This window comes from Halichoerus grypus, chromosome 3 (genome assembly GCF_964656455.1).
Source record: "Halichoerus grypus chromosome 3, mHalGry1.hap1.1, whole genome shotgun sequence".
In the NCBI taxonomy this organism is placed as follows: Eukaryota; Metazoa; Chordata; class Mammalia; order Carnivora; family Phocidae; genus Halichoerus; species Halichoerus grypus.
In genome coordinates, this window is record NC_135714.1 from 63,393,015 (window position 1) to 63,412,840 (window position 19,826).

At 38.6% G+C, this 19,826-nt stretch overlaps 1 protein-coding gene across 1 annotated transcript; it reads right to left on the reverse strand.

The window, feature by feature from the left end:
* Nucleotides 1-202: 202 nt before the first annotated feature.
* On the reverse strand, nucleotides 203-1,861 carry GK2 (glycerol kinase 2). The gene has a single exon (XM_036069395.2). The coding sequence runs from the start codon at nucleotides 1,859-1,861 to the stop codon at nucleotides 203-205; it is 1,659 nt and encodes a 552-aa protein (XP_035925288.1).
* Between the last annotated feature and the right edge of the window lie 17,965 nt (nucleotides 1,862-19,826).

The window sequence follows — 19,826 nt, forward strand, 5'->3', positions numbered from 1 at the left end:
AAAAACAAATTTTCTAGTGTTTTTTACTGTAATTTATTTATTTCAAGCCACAGGTCTACTTTTGGGGTTCCCATAAGTCATGCAGCAAGTGGTTTATAAATAAAATCAGAGTCTATGAGAGCATCATCATATTAAGAGACAGACTTGCTGGATTCTTTCATTATGTAAAAAGCTCACGTGTTGGGAATCCATCTTGGTATTATTATGGTATACCTGAGATATATCTTGCTCCAATTAACATTATCATGCTACTCACTATAAAAAAGCCCAAGGGCAGACTAGAGAAGATGGTAGGATCACCATTTTCAGACTGAGTTGTAACCCAGCCCATTGACTTCGTCACAGCTTTCTTCCACGTAGCATAACGAATTTCACTTTCTGTCACCTTGATCTGTGGCTCGAACCGTTCCATAATGATGACTGACAAATCCTCAGGTTTAAGACTCCAAACTCCCACCCCTTCTGCAGCTCCTGCAACCATGGCAGCTCCCAGTGCAGTTGTTTCAGTCATAGAGGGCTTCATTACTGGAATATGCAGAATGTCTGCTTGTAGTTGCATGAGAATTTTGTTGTTGGTCATTCCTCCATCTACCTGCAAATGAGTGAGGGGAACTCCACAGTCACGGTTCATGGCATCCAAAATCTGTCGGGTTTGGAAACAAACAGATTCTAATGCAGCAAAAGCAATATGATTTTTACTGGTAAACTGAGTGAGACCACAGATTATTCCTCTTGCACTGGGCTCCCAATAAGGTGCATATAACCCTGAAAAGGCTGGCACAAAATAGCAGCCGTAAGAAGTACCTACGTCTTTAGCAAGTGTTTCAATTTCTTCTGAGGTCTTTATAATTCCAAGATTGTCTCTTAACCAACGAATAACAGCACCAGCTATAGCAACAGAACCTTCCAATGCATAACATACTGGCTTGTCTCTGCCTAGTTTATAAGCCACTGTGGTCAGAAGGCCATGTTCAGAAAATACACACTTATGACCTGTATTACATAGTAAGAAACAGCCCGTCCCATACGTGTTTTTGGCTTGCCCCTCTTGGAAGCACATTTGTCCTACCAGTGCAGCAGACTGGTCCCCCAAGCACCCAGATATCGGCACACCTTCCAAGGCCCCAGCTTTCATTAGGCCATAGATCTCAGAAGAGCTCCATACATTTGGAAGAATGTCCATTGGAATCTCAAAAAAGTCACAGAGCTCTTTATCCCATTCCAAAGAATGGATGTTGAAAAGCATTGTCCTGCTTGCATTTGTTACATCTGTACAATGGACACCTCCATTAGCTCCTCCTGTCAAACTCCAGATAAGCCATGAATCAATGGTACCAAAAAGAGCTCTACCTTCTTCAACAGCCTTTTGAACTTGCCTCACATTGTCAAGAATCCAACGAAGTTTCACTGCACTGAAGTAAGTGCTAAGTGGAAGGCCTGTCTTGGACTTGACAAAGTTATTATTTCCTGGAATTTTTTTACTAAGATTTTCAACGGTAGGCTGGGTTCTTAGATCAAGCCACACCACAGCATTGTAGAGCGGCTCTCCAGTTAACTTGTCCCAGATTACAGTGGTTTCCCTCTGATTGCTGACACCAATAGCTTTTATGTTGGATATATCAATGTTCAGTTCAACAAGTTTCTGACACGTTCTCTCTATACACTCATAGACAGACTGAAGAATTTCCTTTGGGTCTTGTTCCACCCATCCTTCTTTTGGGAACTCTTGTGTTAATTCCACTTGATGGTGACTAAGTAGATCCGCTGTTTTTGAATTGAAAACCAGAAAGCGAGTGGAATTAGTCCCTTGGACCACTGCCCCCACCAACGGCCCCACAACTGCTTTCTTCTGAGCTGCCATGAAACCAGTCGGCCGCTCTGCGGCTCTGGCGCCGTTTCCAGGTGATGAAGGTGTTGCAGGGGGAGGGGCACACAACACATCAGGAACGTCAGGGACGTCAGGAGCGTCAGGGACGTCGGGAGCGTCAGGAGCGTCAGGGACGTCAGGAGCGTCAGGAGCATATACGCGCAGTGGCTGCCTGGACTCAACCGGAAGCCCGGAAGCCTGGCGGGCAACATTTGCCTTTTAACTGGTGCTACATTTGCTCACCCCACCCCTGTGGCAGAGGCCCCGCCCAAGCCACTCTATTTTTTAAGGAGATTTAAGATACAAAAAGATCATGTATTTACCTATATAATTAGTTACCAGTGCTCTTCATTTGAGTCTGTGAATTCGTATACATGTTATCATTTTCTTTCTGCCTGTAAGATTTTCCTCAACATTTCTCGTAATGTGGGTCTGCTGGAAAAAAAAAAAATTCTTCAAACTTGAGAATGTCTGAAAAGTATTTCATCTTAATATTTAAAGATATTTTCTTTGATCTAGAATTCAAATTACCTTTTTTTTTTTTTTTTTTTTTTAAATTTCAGGACCTTGAAACTGTTGCTCCACCACCTTCTGTCTTGTGTTGTTTCAGGTGTGCACTTTGCTGTCATCCTTATTTTTAACATGTCTATCTATTTATCTTTCACTGCCTTTGGTTTTTCTTTTTATCAGTTTTGGTCAGTTTCATAATAATGTTATTTGGTGTAGTTTTCTTATTTCTTGTGCCTGGGGCACATTGGGCTACTTAGATCTGTGGGTTTATAGATCTCATCAAATTTGGAAAACCTTGGGCCATTATTTCTACAAATATGTTTTATTTTCTCTCTCTTCTCTTCTTTAGGGACTCCGGTTACACATATTGGAGTTTTCCCACAGCTCATTATCATTATCTTTTCTATGATTCATTTTAGATAGTTTCTATTGCTATGTCTTCAGTTTACTAATCTTTTCTTCTCCAATATCTAATCTGCTGTTAATTAATCCACTGTATTTTTCACCTCATACGTTGTAGTTTTCATCCCTAGAAGTTCAGAGTTTTTAAAATATTTACTTAAGGTTTTGAATACATGGAATAGTTAAGATAACTTTTAATTACGTTTTCTGCTAAATCTAACATCAGTGTTCATTCTTGTTCAATTGTGACTAATTTGCCTCCTCATATGTCTTATATTTCCCTGCTCCTTTACATGCCTGATAATTTTTTATTAGGTGCCAAACATTATGAGTTTTACCTGGTTGAGTTGCTGGATGTTTTTGTGTTCCTATAAACTTTGAGCTTTGTTTTGGGATACAGTTAGGTTAGCTGGAAAGAGTTTGATTCTTTGGAGTCTTGCCTTTAAGATTTGCTGCTGGAACAAGGACAGTGCTCAGTCTGGGGCTAATTATTCTCCTTTACTGTGATGAGATCCCTCAGTATAGTCTACTCCAGGCCCATGAAAAATGAGGTTTTAATGGCTGGTGGGAATAGTTTCTGTTCCCAAGCCTGGGTAAACACTGTTTATCTTTATTGGACACTGTTATCTTTAATCTTTTCATGTGCATCTTTCCCCAGACTCAGCTAGTTTCCTCACACACGTGCACTGATCAATACCCGACTGAATTCTCAGGGGGCACCTTCTGAAGATTTCCAGAATTCTCTTCTTATATAACTCTTTTCTTTCCAATACCATGTCCTGTTCACTCTAGATGGCTTCATCTCTCTGGATGCTCAGCTTCATCTCCTCACCACAAGGCTTTTACTTAACCCAGGGTTCCACCTAGGTTTGACTTTCCAGTGCTGTGGCCTTAGAACTCTCTCAAGGAAATAAGCTGAGGAAATCATAGTACTCATGCCACTTGTTTCCCCTTAGGGATCACTACCCTTCGCTGCCTGATATCCACCGTCTTGTGAACTGTGGTTAAATATTTTTGAATTATGTAAACTATTTCATATATATTTTTTTCTTTTTAAAAATTGTTTCAGGTGATAAATGTAGATAAATTTACTCTGTTACCCCATCTTGGCCAGAGTAGAAACCCACTGGAATGAAGCTTAAATTTTCAGATTGATTGGAAAGTTGGTGAATAAATATTCATTTACTCAATAATTTAAATTTATTAAATATCTGCTCAATAAATGGCAGTTTTCTGTATTAGGCCATAGACTCTGCTTTTAAGGTATCTCAAGGATAAAGGTCATTTATCCCTAATGAAATCAACAGAACAAGATAGAAAGTAACATAAAAATCAACAATAATATTGTTATTTTACTATTTTAATTGGATCATATTTTCCTTTTAAGTAAGCCCTTCAAGAAATTTTTTGAAGTCAAAAAAGCAAAATTAGTTACCAGACTTAATTTGAATAGTAGTGGATTGAAATCATCAGAAGATGGTACAGATTTTCCTGCTCATATCTTTGTTCAGATTTTAAAATTCTACCAGAGATTTTCTAAGCAGAAATTTAAAGATAACACTTGCCAGTATGCCAGTTCACCATACTATGCTTGAATTCACCAGAAACAGATAGTTTTTAATTTTTTTAATGTTTCTTTTCTTCCCAAGTATTTGGCAGTAGTAAACATTATATGTATACATTAATCTACAGAGTAAAAAGACTTGACCCAAGGTTTTTTCCTCTACATCTCCTGTCCTCTGCCCCACCAATATATACAGACAAATGTTCCTAATCGCATTAGTTTTTAAGGCTAGGAATACTTTAAGCATTTGTTTGTTAGTTTGTTTTTTGGTGCAAAAAGCTGTTTTTATTAAAGCATGGGGCCAGGACCTGTGGGCAGAAAGAGCTGCTTACTTTAAGCATTTTGTCTTTAATACAAGTAACTTATTTACAAAGGCATCAGTTTCAGTTTATAAAAAACTAGTTTACATATGAGTTTCACTTTACTGGCTACTAAATTGTAGCCACTAAATAATCATATAATAAGTGTCTCAATTTAGATTAGAACGAAAAGTTGACCAGATTGATTTAACTTTCTTAGAGCAATTGCAAACTATTGATGGATTTAACCAAAATAAGCTGACTAACAATGCTTTATTTTTTTTAACTATGAAGCTTAAACTAACTCCACTATATTTTCATTTCAAAAAAAATTTTAAAACACAAAATCTTTTTCTTTAAATTTTATTTTTATTATGTTATGTTAATCACCATACAGAACATCATTAGTTTTTGATGTAGTATTGCATGATTCATTGTTTTCATGTACCACCCAGTGCTCCATGCAATATGTGCCCTCCTTAATACCCAGCAGCGGGCTGACCCATCCCCAACGCCCCTCCTCTCTAAAACCCTCAGTTTGTTTCTCAGAGTCCATAGTCTCTCATGGTTCATCTCCCACTCTGATTTCCACTCCTTCATTTTTCCCTTCCTTCTCCTAATGTCCTCCGTGCTATTCCTTATGTTTCACAAATAAGTGAAACCATATGATAATTGACTTTCTCTGCTTCACTTATTTCACTTAGCATAATCTCCTCCAGTACCATCCATGTTGATGTAAAGGTTGGATATTCATCCTTTCTGATGGCTGAGTAATATTCCATTGTATATATGGACCATGTCTTCTTTATCCATTCGTCTGTGGAAGGGCATCTTGGCTCTTTCCACAATTTGGCTATTGTGGACATTGCTGCTATGAACATTGGGGTGCATATGGCCCTTCTTTTCACTACATCTGTGTCTTTGGGGTAAATACATAGTAGTGCAGTTGCTGGGTCATAGGGTAGAGCTCTATTTTTAATTTTTTGAGGCACCTCCACACTGTTTTCCAAAGTGGCTGTACCAACTTGCATTCCCACCAAGAGTGTAAGAGGGTTCCCCTTTCTCCACAACCTCTCCAACATTTGTTGTTTCTTGCCTTGTCATTTTTTGCCATTCCAACTGGTGTAAGGTGATATCTCAGTGTGGTTTTGATTTGGATTTCCCTGATGGCTAATGATGATGAACATTTTTTCATGTGTCTGTTAGCCATTTGTATATCTTCTTTGGAGAAGTGTCTGTTCATGTCTTCTGCCCATTTTCTGACTTGATTATTTGTTTTTTGGGTGTTGAGTTTGAGAAGTTCTTTATAGATCTTGGATATCAGCCCTTTGTCTATAGTGTCATTTGTAAATATCTTCTCCCATTCTGTGGGTTGCCTCTTTGTTTTTTGACTGTTTCCTTTGCTGTGCAGAAGCTTTTTATCTTGATGAAATCCCAAAAGTTCATTTTTGCTTTTGTTTCACTAGCCTTTGGAGATGTATCTTGAAAGAAGTTGCTGTGGCCAATGTCGAAGAGGTTCTCCTCTAGCATTTTGATGGATTCCTGTCTCACATTGAGGTCTTTCATCCATTTTGAGTTTATCTTTGTGTATGGTGTAAGTGAATGGTTGAGTTTCATTCTTCTGTTTATAGCTGCCCAGTTTTCCCAGCACCATTTATTGAAGAGACTGTCTTTTTCCCATTGCATATTTTTTCCTGCTTTGTCGAAGATTATTTGACCATTGAGTTGAGAGTCCATATCTGGGCTCTCTATTCTGTTCCATTGGTCTATATGTCTGTTTTTGTACCAGTACCGTGCTGTCTTGGTGATCATGGCTTTGTAATATAGATTGAAATCAGACAGCATGATGCCCCTAGCTTTGTTTTTCTTTTTCAACATTTCCTTGGCGATTCAGGGCCTTTTCTGATTCCATACACATTTTAAGATTGTTTGTTCCAGTACTTTGAAAAATGCCATTGGAATTTTGATTGGGATGGTGTTGAAGGTATAGATTGCTCTGGGCAGCATAGACATTTTAACAGTGTTTATTCTTCTGATCCATGAGCATGGAATACTTTTCTATCTTTCTGTGTCTTCTTCAATTTCTTTCATGAGTGTTCTGTAGCTCCTAGAGTATAGATCCTTTACCTCTTTGGTTAGGTTTATTCTGAGGTATCTTATGGTTTTTGGTGCTATTATAAATGGAAGTGATTCTTTAATTTCTCTTTCTACAGTTGCATTGTTAGTGAATAGGAAAGCAGCTGATTTCTGTGCATTGATTTTGTATCCTGCCACATTACTGAATTGCTGTATGAGTTCTAGTAATTTGGGGGTGGAGTCTTTTGGATTTTCCACATGAAGTATCATGTCATCTGCAAAGAGAGAGAGTTTGACTTCCTCTTTGCCAATTTGAATACCTTTTATTTCTTTTTGTTGTCTGATTGCTGTTGCTAGGATTTCTAGTACTATGTAGACCAATAGTGGCAAGACTGGGCACCCTTGTCATGTTCCTGATCTTAAGGGAAAGGCTCTCAGCTTTTCCCCATTGAGGATGATATTCGCTGTGGGTTTTTCATAGATGGATTTTATGAAATTGAGGAATGTTCCTTCTATCCCTATACTCTGAAGAGTTTTAATCAGGAAAGGTTGCTGTATTTTGTCAAATGCTTCTTCTGCATCAATTGAGAGAACCATGTGGTTCTTCTCCCTCCTCTTATTAATGTGTTCTATCACACTGATTGATTTGCGAATGTTGAACCAACTGTGCATGCTGGGGATAAATCCCACTTGGTAGTGGTGGATAATCCTTTTGATGTATTGTTGGATCCTATTAGCTAGGATTTTGTTGAGGATTTTGGAATCCATATTCATCAGGGATATCGGTCTGAAATTGTCCTTTTTGATGGGGTCTTTGCCTGGTTTGGGGATCATAGAATGATTCTGGAAGTTTTCCTTCTGTTTCTATTTTTTGAAACAGCTTCAGGAGAATAGGTATTATTTCTCCTTTGAATGTTTGGTAGAATTCCCCAGGGAATCCATCAGGCCCTGGACTCTTGTTTTTTGGGAGGATTTTGATCACTGCTTCAATCTCATTACTGGTTATTGGCCTATTCAGGTTGTCAATTTCTTCCTTTTTCAGTCTTGGTAGTTTGTAGATTGCCAGGAAGGCATCCATTTCTTTCAGGTTGCTTAATTTATTGGCATATAGTTGTTGATAATAATTTCTAATAATTGTTTCTATTTCCTTGGTGTTAGTTGTGATCTCTACCCTTTCATTCATGATTTTATTAATTTGGGTCCTTTCTCTTTTCTTTTGGATTAGTCTGGCCAGTGGTTTATTGATCTTATTAATTCTTTCAAAGAATCAACTTCTAGTTTCATTGATCTGATCTACTGTGTTTCTGGTTTCTAATTCATTGATCTCTGCTCTAATCTTAATTATTTCTCGTCTACTGTGTGGCTTAGGCATCATTTGTTGCTTTTTCTCCAGTTCCTTAAGGTGTAGAGTTAGTTGGTGAATTCGGGATTTTTCTATTTTTTTGAGTGAGGCTTGGATGGCTATGTATTTCCCCCTTAGGACTGCCTTTGCAGTATCCCATAGGTTTTGGACCGATGTGTTTTCATTGTCATTGGTTTCCATGAATTGTTTAAGTTCTTTGATTTCCTGGCTGACCCAAACATTCTTAAGCAGGCTGGTCTTTAGCTTCCAATTGTTTGAATGTCTTCCAAATTTTTTCTTGTGATTGAGTTCCAGTTTTAGAGCATTATGGTCTGAGAAGATGCAGGGAATAATCTCGGTCTTTTGGTATCGGTTGAGACCTGATTTGTGACCCAGTATGTGGTCTATTCTGGAGAAAGTTCTATGTGCGCTCGAAAAGAATGAGTATTCTGTTGTTTTAGGGTGGGATGTTCTGTATATATCCATGAGGTCCATCTGGTCCAGTGTGTCATTAAAAGTTCTTGTTTCATTGTTGATTTTCTGCTTAGATGATCTGTCTATTGCTGAGAGTGGAGTATTGAGGTCTCCTACAATTAACGTATTATTATCAATATGACTCTTTATTTTGGTTAACAGTTGGCTTATGTAGATGGCTGCTCCCATGTTGGGGGCATAGATATTTACAATTGTTAGATCTTCTTGTTGGATAGACACTTTAAGAATGATATAGTGTCCTTCTGTATCTCTAACTACAGTCTTTAGCTTAAAATCTAATTTGTCTGGTATAAGAATTGCTTCCCTAGTTTTCTTTTGAGGTCCGTTGGCATGGGAGATGGATCTCCATCCTTTCACTTTCAGTCTGGATGTATCTTTAGGTTCAAAATGAGTCTCTTGTACACAGCCTATGGATGGGTCCTGTCTTTTTATCCAATCTGCAACCCTGTGCCGTTTTATGGGAGCATTTAGGCAGTTCACGTTGAGAGTGATTATTGAAAGATATGAATTTCTTTTCATCATGTTGCCCGTGAAGACCTTGTTTTTATAGATTGTCTTTGTAAATTTCTGTTGTATATCACTCTTGGGGTCTTTCTCCTTTTATAGAACCTTCCCCTTAATGTATCTTGCAGGGCCAGCTTAGTGGTCACATATTCTTTCAGTTTCTGCCAGTCTTGGAAGCTCTGCATCTCTCCATCCATTCTAAATAACAGCCTTGCTGGATAAAGTATTCTTGGCTGCATGTTCTTCTCATTTAGTACCCTGAATATGTCTTGCCAGGCCTTTCTGGCTTGCCAGGTCTCTGTGGATAGGTCTGACGTTATTCTGATGTTCCTCCCTCTGTACGTAAGGAATCTCTTCCCCCTAACTGCCCTTAAGATGGTTTCCTTGGTTCTAAGATTTGCGAGTTTTACTATTACATGCTGGGGTGTTGGTCTGTTTTCCTTGATCTTGGGAGGGGTCCTCTCTGCCTCTAGGACAGGAATGTTTGTTTCATTCCCCAGATTAGGGAAGTTCTCAGCCACGATTTGCTCAAATACATCTTCTAGTCCTCTCTCTATATATATCCCCTCAGGGATCCCAATAATTCTGACATTGGAATGTTTCATGGCATCACTTACTTCTCCAATTCTGTTTTCATGGATTATAAGCTGTTTTTCCCTCCTCTTTTTCTTTCTTTTCTATCAATTTGTCTTCTAGGTCACTAATTCATTCTTCTGCCTCATCTAGATTAGATTGGATCTCATTGATAGCATTTTTAAGTTCTGCCAGTTCAGCTTTCATTTCTGCCCTTAGAGACTCTGTGTTGCCATTAATTGATTTCTCCATTCTAGCTATTGTCTTCACAATTGCTACCCTGAATTCCATTTCCGACATCTTGGTTATATCTGTATCCATTTGTAAATCTGTGGCAGAAGTCACAGTCTCTGAGTCTTTCTTATTTTGGGGGTTCCTCCTCCTAGTCATTCTGTTGAGGGGTGGTTGAAAGAATGTACAGAGTCCAAATTATTGACCACAACCCAAGCAAGATGCACCTGTTTTATAGGGACCTTAGGGTTGTCAGCCTCTTGTTCTCCCAGCCTGTCTTCTGGGGGAGGGGCCTGCCACACTGTTACTCAGGCAACCCTGTTTGGGCAGAGTTGCCCTGCCCCCTGTGGGGGAGGATGGGCTCAGTGAAAACTGGTTTTTTGGGGCTTTTGTTTTCTGGCGCTTTCCCTGGTGGTTTTCTGCGTCTCTTCCGAGAGTCAGAGCAGAAGAGACCATTTCCAACCCTCTGCCTCAGAGCAGAGAGATTGCAGTCTGTTCTTCAGTGAGCTCTCCAGGCCACACTATCTCTGTTTCTGTCTATGCTGCTAAAAACTGCAGCATCATGGGTTGTGCGCCCCTCAGCATCACTCTCAGTCCTCGCCTCCAGGTTGGGGCATGTCTCTGCCCTTTGTACTTCTAAAACTGCCAGCTGCCCCCAGATCGCACGTGCAGCCCCACCACTCCAGGTTTCAGTCCAGGGGGCTGCCCTGTAATCCTTTCCCCACTGCTACCGGTCTGTGAGTCTGTGCCCTGTCCCCAGTGCGGGAGGCTATTGCTCACCATCGGTGCAGAATCCCAACGGCTCCCTCCCCCTTCCATTTATCTCCCGCTATCTGCCCGCGGAATCACAGCTCCCTGCTTCATACCTCGAAACCATCTGCCTGCAATATTCTGTTTGTAGAGATCCAGATATATCTTCTTACATCTCAGGCTGATTTTGTGGGTGTTCAGAGGGGTCTGTTGGATATCCAGCTCAATGCAAGGACCAGATGGAATAGGGTCCCCTACTCCTCCGCCATCTTTTCCCCCTCCAAACATGAATCTTTTTTTATGTTATGTTTATCACCATACATTACATCATTAGTTTTTGATGTAGTGTACCATGATTCATTGTTTGCATATAACACCCAGTGCTCCATTCAATACGTGCCCTCTTTAATACCCATCACCAGGCTCACCCATCCCCCCACCCCCCTCCCCTCTAGAACCCTCAGTTTGTTTCTCAGAGTCCATAGTCTCTCATGGTTCGTCTCCCCCTCTGATTTCCCCCCCTTCATTTTTCCCTTCCTACTATCTTCTTCTTTTTTTTAAAACATATAATGTATTGTTTGTTTCAGAGGTACAGGTCTGTGATTCAACAGTCCTACATAATTCACAGTGCTCACCACAGCACATACCCTCCCCAATGTCTATCACCCAGCCACCCCATCCCTCCCACCCCCCACCACTCCAGCAACCCTCAGTTTGTTTCCTGAGATTAAGAATTCCTCATATCAGTGAGATCATATGATACATGTCTTTCTCTGATTGACTTATTTCGTTCCGCATAATACCCTCCAGTTCCATCCACGTCATTGCAAATGGCAAGATTTCATTCCTTTTGATGGCTGCATAATATTCTGTTGTATATATATACCACATCTTCTTCATCCATTCATCTGTCGATGGACATCTTGGCTCTTTCCACAGTTTGGCTATTATGGACATTGCTGCTATAAACATCAGGCTGCTCATACCCCTTCACATCACTACATTTGTATCTTTGGGGTAAATACCCAGTAGTGCAATTGCTGGGTTGTAGGGTAGCTCTATTTTCAACTTTTTGAGGAACCTCCATACTGTATTCCAGAGTGGCTGCACCAACTTGCATTCCGAGCAACAGTGTAAGAGGGTTCCCCTTTCTCTGCATCCCCACCAACATCTGTCATTTCCTGACTTGTTAATTTTAGCCATTCTGACTGGTGTGAGGTGGTATCTAATTGAGGTTTTGATTTGGATTTCCCTGATGCCGAGCGATGTTGAGCACTTTTTCATGTGTGTGTTGACCATTTGGGTGTCTTCTTTGCAGAAATGTCTGTTTGTGTCTTCTGCCCATTTCTTGACTGGATCATTTGTTCTTTGGGTGTTGAGTTTAAAAAGTTCTTTATAGATTTTGGATACTAGCCCTTTATCTGATATGTCATTGGCAAATATCTTCTCCCATCCTGTTGGTTGTCTTTTGGTTTTGTTGACTGCTTCTTTTGCTGCGCAAAAGCTTTTTATCTTGATGAAGTCCCAATAGTTCATTTTTGCCCTTGCTTCCCTTGCCTTTGGCGATGTGTCCAGGAAGAAGTTGCTGTGGCTGAGGTCGAAGAGGTTGCTGCCTGTGTTCTCCTTTAGGATTTTGATGGACTCCTATCTCACATTTAGGTCTTTCAACCATTTGGAGTCTATTTTTGTGTGTGGTGTAAGGAAATGGTCCAGTTTCATTCTTCTGCACGTGGCTGTCCAATTTTCCCAACACCATTTGTTGAAGAGACTGTCTTTTCTCCATTGGATATTCTTTCCTACTTTGTCAAAGATTAGTTGACCATAGAGTTGAGGGTCCATTTCTGGGCTCTCTATTCTGTTCCATTGATCTATGTGTCTGTTGTTGTGCCAGTCCCATACTGTCTTGATGATTACAGCTTTGTAATAGAGCTTGGAGTCCAGAATTGTGATGCCGCCAGCTTTGCTTTTCTTTTTTAATATTCCTCTGGCTATTTGGGGTCTTTTCTGGTTCCATACAAATTTTAGGATTATTTGTTCCATTTCTTTGAAAAAAGTTGATGGTATTTTGATGGGGATTGCATTGAATGTGTAGATTGCTCTCGGTAGCATTGAAATCTTCACAATATTTGTTCTTCCAATCCATGAGCATGGAACGTTTTTCCATTTCTTTAACACAGAATCTTTTGATTGTTAGTCTATAATACTTCCACATGTTCTAAAATAAGTACCTCTGAAATAATCATTGGCACCATCTTATTTGTGAAGACATTCAACTTTACAAGGTAATTGTTATTTTATTTTATTATATTCCATACAACGCAGATGCTTTAATGGTGGACATACTATTCAGAATAGTCTCCCCAAATCAGATATTTCTTTAAAAAGTTTTTACACATAGGATTGTTACAATTAGAGTTTTTAAACTAATTGACTTTCTATTATTACTTATTTATCTTTCAGGCTACTCTTTTAGCAATTACTTCCTAATATAAAATCTTTTAAATGATGTTCATAGTGTCAAGTTTAAAATTTATTTGTTCATTCAGTAATTTGATGAATGTTTTGAAAGGTTGCTATATGTGGGCTCTATTTTAGGGAATAATATAGTGGTGCATAAAATGCTCTTCCTGCCCTTATTACAACCTCTAAGTTAAGAAAAGTCTGAACGAAATGTATTCATCTATATTGACATATCTTCCTTCACACCTCATGTTTAGAGAGCCATTAATTTAATTATTATTTTTCCCCTGTCAAGCCCACTAAATTATAAGTTCAATGAGGCAAATATCTTGTTTGTTTTATTCAGCTTTGTATCTTCAGTACTTATAACAGTGCCTGACCCAAAGCAGAAACTCAATAAATATTTGTTGAATGAGATAATGAATACCACTATATGTGGTCCTCACTTTATGGTCATAAAGTCAAGATAATTTTAATTTTGATTGCTGGATGGGCTATTGGTTATTCACTTTACAATCTAATATAATAAGGAGGTTGATTAGTACATAAAGGAATGAATAAATGAGAAGATATATGATGAAGTTACTACAGTAAAATATTAATTGCAGAATCTATGTGGTGGATTTGATGGTGTTGGTGGTAAAGTTCTTTCAACTTTTCTGTATGCTTGCAAATTTTTATAACAAAATGTTGGGGAAGTGTTATGCAAATAAAAAGCTGGTCAAGCAGCAAAAAACAGTTAATAGAGATCTATTTCATACAGGTTCTTTTGTTTGTTTGGAGGGACAGTTAAAAGGAATAAAAGAGTCACTGCCAAGTGTATGTTAATTTGAGAGATTCTATAGTGGAAAAATCTAGTTAAAGTTGTTCATCTCAAGACACCATTAATTGTGAACCATTTTTATTAAGATATTTGCAGTTTTATTGGAGGAATTTTCTTCTGTCCTTTATAAACTTTGTAAATACTAGGAAGCCAGCTGCATGTTTAACTCTTCAGCTTTTGAAAAGAAATATCGGGCATTCAAGAATACTGCTATTCTTTTCAACCTATAAAGAATGGGAATCAGTTTTGAAAGTTTCAATTTAACCAAATTTGGACTTATCTTGGTCTTGAATTTGAGAGTTTGTGCCCTGATATAAAGGGTATTGAATCATGTAGTTTGTGGCTAGGAAATTTAACTTTTTTTTTTAGATTGTGTCATAACCAATGCATCATCACAGTTGGTAATCTTCAAAACACTGACGCATTTTTCTACATGCTGTTCCCAAATGTGCTGGACCAGCTGTTGAGAGCCATGCCATCCAATCGCCTGGAAGACCTCTTCTTGGACCACAAATCACCTAACGTAGTATTCTTCTTTGTTCTAATAAAGAATGGAAAATTAAAGCAAGCTACCGTGGTTTATTACTCATGTTTTCTCTGTTAAGCATGGGCTGTGGGAATCACTGCATCCACATTAGGCGGCCTTGGCATTCTAGGTAAGCATTCATAACAGACAAGCAAATGAGTTTAATATTCATGGCTATGAAAGTGATTTTATGAATGTTTGATTCTTGAAATTTTTGATTGTGTGTGTGTGTGTGTGTGTGTGTGTTCTTTGTCATTTTCCCAGTGAAAATTGCCCTGACACTGTTCTCAATGTTAATGTATTCCTGCTTACATTTGACTTTGGAATATGTTACGGCTAATTATCATTACACAGGATGAAAGATCAGAGCCCTGAGTGAGGCGCCTGGGTTTAGGAACAAAGGGAGGCCAATTCAGCATCTTGGCTCTAGGCCCAACAATTGTAATCAAACATCTTGAAACTGGTGGGGTCTTTGCATCCATTTTTTTTTTCTTTTTCTCCCTCAGTTTTTGAAAGGGGGTAGGGGAATGGGGTTAAGGGTTTGAAGGGGCTGAATTTTCCCCTTGAACATGATGTCAATATGTTGGCATGTCTCCTTTTATTAAGATGCCATCCAACTGATAACAAGTCCTGCTGTGTTTTACCAACATAAAAAATTAGACTGGAGACCGAGGAGCGGCAGGTGGCTTTTGGCACCAAGAAATAATCACACTTGATGTGGAAAGTAAAGTAAAAGGAGCCATCTGTTCACTGCAGGAGGACGTGAAAAATCACATTAACATATTGTCACTAACATCATGAAATACACAGTTAATAATAAATTTAGTTATCATGGCAAGTCGCATTGGATACTTACTCTGAAAATGCAGAATGTGAAAGATGCTCTTTCTTGCCCACCCCCATCTTTTTTTTTCTGGAAAAAAAAAAATACAGCCGTTAAATCGTTCCTTGATGTGTGTGTGTGTGTGTGTGTGTGTGGTAGGGTTGGGGGAGGAAAGTGTTTCATTTTAAAGCCTGGCTGTGGTTCATTGTTGCTGACTAAGTGAGCAGAAGAGCCTCTCAGGCAGATGGAATGAATGACTTTTTTGATTCTATCCGCTATCATCCACCATGTTACTCTATAGCTTCTTACCTGGATAGAGGAAAAGAGATGTAGGAGAGGAAAAGTTTGTTCCAGTGATGTCCCTTGTACAAGACCCAGACCATGCAAACCCTTTTATGAAAGGCATGGGGGTGGCAGAGCACAGCCACAGAAAAGAATCGGAGGCTGTGGCCTTTTCTTGAATGTCTAGTAGGCATCTGAATCTGCCTTTAGTTAGTGAAGTGTTCCTGCCACACATTTCCTAGTGGATTTTGTGTGAGATGCCTGCACATACTCTTCAAGAGAACAAATGTGTTAAAGCAATGTGATAGGAGTGTTCCCTTGCACTTTTTGTGTGTGTGCATGCATGTATTGTTTATATATGTTAAAGAAGCTACAGAGGCTGAAGGTCAAACTGAACTTGGAAAAATGGGAGTTATTGTTGCTAAGTGATTATTAGAACCATGTTTGCACACCTTTTACTATAACAGTGTGCTATCTAGTTTCTTACAGTCATTGCTTACTATCACTATAAATTTGTGACTTGAACACATTATTGGTATTATTAATATCAAGATCTCAATCTCATTATTTACAAAATTACAGTTGTCATATAATAGAATCCTTATTTATTTATTTTGTTTGTTTCAAGTTTTTATTTAAATTCTAATTAGTTAACATATAGTGTAATATTAGTTTCAGGAGTAGAATTTAGTGATTCATTACTTACATATAACACTCAGTGCTCATCACAAGTGCCCTCCTTAATACCCATCCCCCATTTAACCTATCCCTCCCATTCCCTTCCAGCAACCCTCAGTTTGTTCACTATAGTTAAGGGTCTATTTTATGGTTTGCCTCTCTCTCTCTTTTTTTTTCCTTTCCCCTGATTCATGTTTTGTTTCTTAAATTCCATGTATGAGTGAAATCATATGGTATTGTCTCTTTCAGACTGACTTATTTCACTTAGCATAATACACTCTAGCTCCATCCACATTGTTGTAAATGGCAAGATTTCATTCTTTTTGATGGCTGGGTAATAATCCATTGTCTCTATATACCACTTCTTCTTTATCCATTCATCCGTCAATGGACATTTGGGCTCTCCATAATTTGGCTATTATTGATAATACTGCAAAAATCAGGGTGCATGTATCCCTTTGAATCAGTATTTTTGTATTCTTTGGGTAAATACTTAGTAGTACAATTGCTGGGTTGTAGGGTAGTTCTATTTTTAACTTTTTGAGGAATCTCCATACTGTTTTCCAGAGTGCTGCAACAGTTTACATTCCCACCAACAGTGTAAGAGGGTTCCCCTTTCTCCGCATCCTCGCCAACATCTGTTGTTTAATTTAGCCATTCTGACAGGTGTGAGGTGATACCTCATTATAGTTTTGATTCGTATTGCCCTGATGATGAGTGATGTTGAGCATCTTTTCCTGTGTCTGTTAGCCATCTGTATGTCTTCTTTGGAAAAATGTCTCTTCATGTCTTCTGTCCATTTCTTAACTGGATTATTTGTTTTTTTGGGTGTTGAGTTTGATAAGTTCTTTTTAGATTTTGGATACTAACCCTTTATCAGGTATGTCATTTACAAATATCTTCTCCCATTCTGAAGGTTGCATTTTAGGTTTTTTGATTGTTTCCTTCACTGAATAAGCTGATCAATAGTTATTTCCTATTTGTGGTTGTTGGTCTATGTACAGTCATTATCACATTTCCCAGAGAGCAGCAATATATAGATAACTTTTTAAATATCTATATGCAATAATGTAAACAACATTAGAATAAGAATCAAGATTTTAGTTCCAGCTCTGACTTGCAGTAGCTTTGTGACCTTTAACAAGTCAAATTACCTCTCAGGCCCTTTTTCTCAGGGGTAAAATTTAGGTAATCTCTAAAGAAACTTCCCCCTTGTAAAATCTAAAGATTTTTTTTTAAAATGTTGTCCAATGAAACTTGCTGTTTAGGGCTGGCAACTTTCATTCAAGCAATGACTAGACAGGTGTTTGGAGAGAGATTTGTTCTGTTGGCTGTAAGGTAGTGGTGGACTTTTCTTCTGTTACATAATGACATTCTATCACTAAGAATGAATGCTACTATGTATTCCTGACTTCACTGTGCACTCTGCCACCTCACTCCAATCATCACTGTGTCTCATGAACAGAAATGTACATTTTTTATTTTTAGAAATGTTTCTAAAAATGATACAATTTATGTCCTCTTACTTAGATGTTCTGGATACAGAATCCACTGTCTACTGATGAAGAGCCACAGACCTGTTAATTTTCTCCAGTAGTCTTGGATCATATGCTGGTTCACTTTCCTGGATATCCTCCCCTCTCAACTATACCATCTCTTTTCCAAGGTAATTTCAGCTTATTTTCATTCTTCAAGGAAACCTTTCCTGATCCCTTAACCTTAGATTCCTTATATCCCTTTGCTGTATTCTACCATTGTACCTTATACTTCCCCTTTTCTAACAGTCATTGCACTTGAATTAACTGTTCAGTGTATGGCATTTCTGCTGGGCTATAAGCCTTGTGAAGGCAGCTCCCTGTCTTTCTGTCATGGTCACCACTAATGCCAGGCATAGAGGGCCATTTAATAAATACCATTTTGTTGATTGACAGTTGGTTACCCTGACCAACTGTCAGGTGTGATCAGTTTTCAGGGAAAATAGAATATGTCTTTGGTACTGGCATCATCCTACAATCATCCTGAAAGTCTCAGGTCGACTTTGGGGGACTGTTCAAGAGGTTATCATTCCTATTGGAGGCACAGATAGAACTGAACACTGTTTTAGGATTCCTCTAGAGCAATTGGAATGTTTAAGGCATATCTAGCATGTATATCGAAATAGTACATGGCTCTTCCAAGGCTCTTGGGTTCATTTTTATCATAGCCTGCAAATATATTATTAAAAGGTGAACAATGTACTTAACAAATCCTCAGCTCGTCCTGGAACTCATCCAGTAGTCTGAATTTACCAAAGCATTTAAGTCATACCTGGAGAAACTATTCTTCAGTAGACCAGAGTCCATTATCTTACCAAATTTTATTCAGCTTGGGGGAAATATATAAGTTTAATTCTGCAGAGATAAAAACTGGCAGAGAAATATGTTCTATAATATCAGGTAGGAACTATATATCTCTTCATGTGTTACTTTGCTATCATGTTTGGAATGAAATGAATTGGCCCAGTGATTAAGTATGATTTGATATGATGAAATGAGTTACTGGTGTCCTCCCAAAAGTTATTGTCAGAACAGTTATATAGACAGAGTATTATATATATCACACAGAAATATACATGCTTAACTCATTGTATCTTTAATATTTTAATGCATATTTACTAAAAAATGTTTATTAATTATAAATAATCCCAACACTAGGAGACATACTCATTGCCCTATTGTTGTATAAACTGAAAATCTAGTAAAAAACAACCAAGGGTAATGAAAACATAATCATCTAAAAAGGTAGATAAAGCTAGGAAATCATCATAATGAATTATATGCAATTACACTCTGTAAAAAGTTGCCAAATGTTTAGACTTAGGTTGGGAATATTTTGCCACAATGCATAAAAATTACCTCCGACCCTTGGAGGCAGTTGTACAAACTGACAAGCATTTGTAAAATTGACAGTCCCCCTCACCCAGTAGATATTTCATTCCCTGCATGCTGGGCTTCTTTGCAGTTGTTGAAAACCAAGGCAGATGGGCACTCCAGTCAGCCTGAGGGGACAGGAGTAACACACTTCAGAGCACCGGGTGCCATGAGATTCCTTCTTTTCATCAGACGGGCTAATAGACCCATGGAGGCCAGGAATTCAGTGATATCCTGGAGGGTCTTGCAGGTGGTCATCATTGAAGTGCCTGGTAGACTTCCTGCAGACCCCTGGTTTCACAGAGAGTGTTGAAAGTGTAACTCTTTCACTGTGACAGCCAGGCTTTGACATGAAATAGCATATTAGAGAAACACTGATGGTTTTGCAGTATGGAAAACATTTGGAAGTTGATGCTGATGATGAATCCTCTCTCTCTCGCTCTCTCTCTCTCTCTCTCGATGGTAAGAACACTAACATGAGATCTGCCATCTTAATGGATATTTAAGTGTATAATACAGTATTGTTATCTGTAAGTACAATGTTGTGCCTTCAATCGCTAGAACTTACTCCTCTTGCATAACTGAAATTTTGTACAGGTTGAGTTGATTAGCACCTCCCCATTTCTCTCTCCCCCCAGTCCCTGGCAACCATCATTCTATTCTTTGCTTCTATGAGTTTGACTATATTTGATAACTCATATAGGTGGAATCA